The 3039-nt window shown below is 52.8% G+C and overlaps 1 protein-coding gene across 1 annotated transcript; it reads left to right on the forward strand.

Annotated features, from left to right (window-relative positions):
* Positions 1-637: 637 nt before the first annotated feature.
* Retn (resistin) lies at positions 638-2355 on the forward strand. Its single transcript, XM_052168310.1, has 4 exons — positions 638-701; positions 864-1000; positions 1813-1890; positions 2162-2355. The coding sequence occupies exons 2-4, from the start codon at positions 874-876 to the stop codon at positions 2296-2298; spliced, it is 342 nt and encodes a 113-aa protein (XP_052024270.1). The 5' UTR covers positions 638-701; positions 864-873; the 3' UTR covers positions 2299-2355.
* Positions 2356-3039: the final 684 nt, after the last annotated feature.

A 3039-nucleotide genomic window follows, 5' to 3' on the forward strand; every position in this document is an offset into this window, starting at 1 on the left:
CCTTGTACCAGAAGGCAGAGCTCTTGCCTAGACTCCCCCAGTGAGATGTTCTGGGTGTTGTATATGGCTGGGAACCTCCTAGGAAGGGGTTGAGGTCCCTTCTCAGTGGTAGAGCTCTTGCTTGGGTAGCTCTGTGGTAAGCCATGTGTGTATAGCACACCACTGAGGGGATGAGGGTGTAGCTCAGATGTAAAGCACCTGCTTACTGAGGGGCTGGAGACATGGTTCAGAGGCAGAGTGCCTGGCTCGAATTCCCTAGAGGTATGAGCCAGAATGGAGCAGTTGTCTTGATTGTAGGTGATAGAGCTTGAAACTACAGTGTATATCCTCACCAAACAAAGAAACATACATGGCAGCTGTGGTCACACAGACACAGTGTCTCAGTTTGTATCTCCAGCCCTGTAGATGAAGTCCTGACTCCTAGCCTTGTCCCTCCCACCATGGTTCCTGGAGTTAACTCCAGACAACTTCCTGAGCAGACAATCCTCCTAATGCAGGAAAGGCTGTGCAGGAGGGAAATCCCTCCTCTAAGACCTCTAGAGTTTGCCCCTCTTGGGGCAAGATGTGGCAATGGAAGGCAAGGGGCCAGGGTACTTATTACCCAAGGCAGGATGGTCCTGTCCAGAGCTCAGCAAGAAGGAGCTGTGGGACAGGAGCTCGTGCCCAGAACGGAGTTGTGTCCTGCTGAGTCCTCTGCCACAGTAAGTGACAGCCACCCCTTCGTCACAGCACCAATGTGGAGGTCCCAGAGTCACTGCATGTCCATCCATGTGCCCCCCAGGAACCAAAGGACATTGTAGTCTGACTCCCTCCAGCACAGGAAGGGTCTGGTCTAAGGTGGGACTCTTGGTTGTCTCTTGCAGTACCTACAGGATGAAGAACCTTTCATTTCTCCTTTTTCTTTTCTTCCTTGTTCTGGGGCTGCTGGACTCCAGCATGCCACTGTGTCCCATGGATGAAGCCATCAACAAGAAGATCAATCAAGACTTCAGCTCCCTATGTGAGGACCCCCCCCACCCCAATTTAACCTTGCTGAGGGCTTCACAGACTTACCTCATCCCTGATAGGGAACAGACCTGCCCAGCTGCAAGGCTAGCTTCAGCCTCAAACTCAGCCTGTCTACAAGCTCTGACCTAACCTCGCCCTGCCCTACCTTGACCATGGTTCCATTCCACAAGCTAGCTTCTTCCAACCATTACCCCCAAACCTTCCCTCACTCCAAAAGGCCCCACTCTGTGTTCCACGGAGACCCCCAGTGCCTGAGCCTCTTGCCTCAGCCTCCTGAGTGTTTGGAGTACAGGTGTGAGCCACCGTGCTGCGCTCTCTGGGGGGCAAAATATTTTACCATGAACATGTGTGCTCTACATGTCTATGTATGTGTGTTTATATATGTGGTGCACATACACGAAGGGGTATGCATCTGCAAGGCATGTGGAGAATAGAAGTTGATAAAGTGTTATCCCACTCTCTGCTTTGTTGAGCCAGAATCTCTCAGTTGAACCTGGGGCTTGTGGGTTTATGGTAGTCTAGTTAGCCATCTTGTTTTGGGGACTCCATGTCTGTCTGTCTGTCTCTCGAATGCTGGGATTATAGGTGCCCCCGACCAGGCATGTCTGACTTCTAAATGGGTTCTGGGGATCTTGGCTCTGGTCCCTCCACTTGTGAGTCAAATTCTTTAGCTACCAAAACATCTTCTCACTCCGCTGGGAAGAATTTGACCTCATTGTCAACCCCAAACCCAAAGATCTCCCCCTGCAAAGACGCAGTTGGAGCACCCTGCTTGTCTAACCCCTTCAACCTTCCGTTCTGCAGTGCCAGCTGCAATAAAGAAAATTGGCCTACATTGCTGGACAGTCTCCTCCAGAGGGGAGCTGACCTCCTGCCCAGAGGGTGAGTGCTGACTCTGTTGTTCCGACTTTCTGGAGGTTCCCTGAAACACCTCTGCCTTCCTTGTCTGGGTCCTCAGCTCGTCTGTCCTCAGGGCTCCCTCCCAGAGTTCTCCTTACCTCCCGACCCAGCTGCAAGTCCCTTAGTCTCCCACTGTATCCTCTTGCACTCTATCTCCATGGTAACAGCCTGCAGCCCCTCCATCTTGCTGCTGCCGCTGCTGCCGCCGCCGCGCGGCAATCTTCCAGCTTTTCAGAGGCTTCTTTCCTTGCAGGCACAGCGGTCACGAGCTGCTCCTGTGGCTCTGCCTGTGGCTCATGGGACGTTCGTGAGGGAACAACGTGTCACTGCCAGTGTGCAAGCATAGACTGGACAGCAGCCCGTTGCTGCGCCCTGCGGGTCGGCTCCTGAGGTCCATTGGTTGAGAACTGAGCTTGCCCTCCTGTGGTGCAGAGGGACTGGGACGGAAAGGGCGGGGTGGGGCGTGGGGGGCGCGGGTCCAAGGCGAGGGTCTGGAAATACAGAGATGATGGAAATGGGGAAGTGGATTTGGGCTTGTGTGGCTTCTTTAGTGGAGAAGGGGGTGTGTGGGAATTGCTGCGCAGCGCTGTGACTTTTACTACCTGTCTATCACTCCCTTTTCTTTCCCTCCCCCATACTCTACCTCTTTGGGAGTCTCATATAGACCAGGCTGGCCTCAAACGATACTTGCCATCACAAATGAGACTCGGATCTTGGCAGGACTGAGGCTCCACAGATCTCAAGTCCGTTTTTCACCTCTGTGGCTGCTATGTATGTCAAATACCTGTTTTCAGCCAGAGGCACCCAGGCCACTTACACCACCCGGGGCACAGGATATCCTTTTCCTTGTATCTTGAGCTTAGCATAAAGCATAGCCTGGATAGAGCTGACTCCTGCAGGTCTTCTCACTTCCACATGTGCACCGAGGCACGCGTGTACCACGTGTGCACACACGTTAAATGACAATGAATGAATGAATGAACAACTGATGCAATAAAAATGTCTGTTGAGCCTGGCATGGGGGCACATGCATTTAATCCCAGCAGAGACGGGTGGATCTCTGTTCAAGGCCAAGGCCAGCTTGGCCTACAAATTGAATTCCAAGAAAGAGAGAGAGAGAGAGAGAGAGAG

The sequence above is a fragment of the Apodemus sylvaticus genome, chromosome 22 (assembly GCF_947179515.1).
Source record: "Apodemus sylvaticus chromosome 22, mApoSyl1.1, whole genome shotgun sequence".
NCBI lineage: Eukaryota > Metazoa > Chordata > Mammalia > Rodentia > Muridae > Apodemus > Apodemus sylvaticus.

Excerpts from the sequence above, each read along its gene's own strand:
- Retn (XM_052168310.1), top strand. The coding sequence starts at position 874 with ATGAAGAACCTTTCATTTCTCCTTTTTCTTTTCTTCCTTGTTCTGGGG. Across the intron at positions 1,001-1,812 it reads TCAAGACTTCAGCTCCCTAT|TGCCAGCTGCAATAAAGAAA; the intron begins GTGAGGACCCCC and ends TCCGTTCTGCAG. Across the intron at positions 1,891-2,161 it reads GCTGACCTCCTGCCCAGAGG|GCACAGCGGTCACGAGCTGC; the intron begins GTGAGTGCTGAC and ends CTTTCCTTGCAG.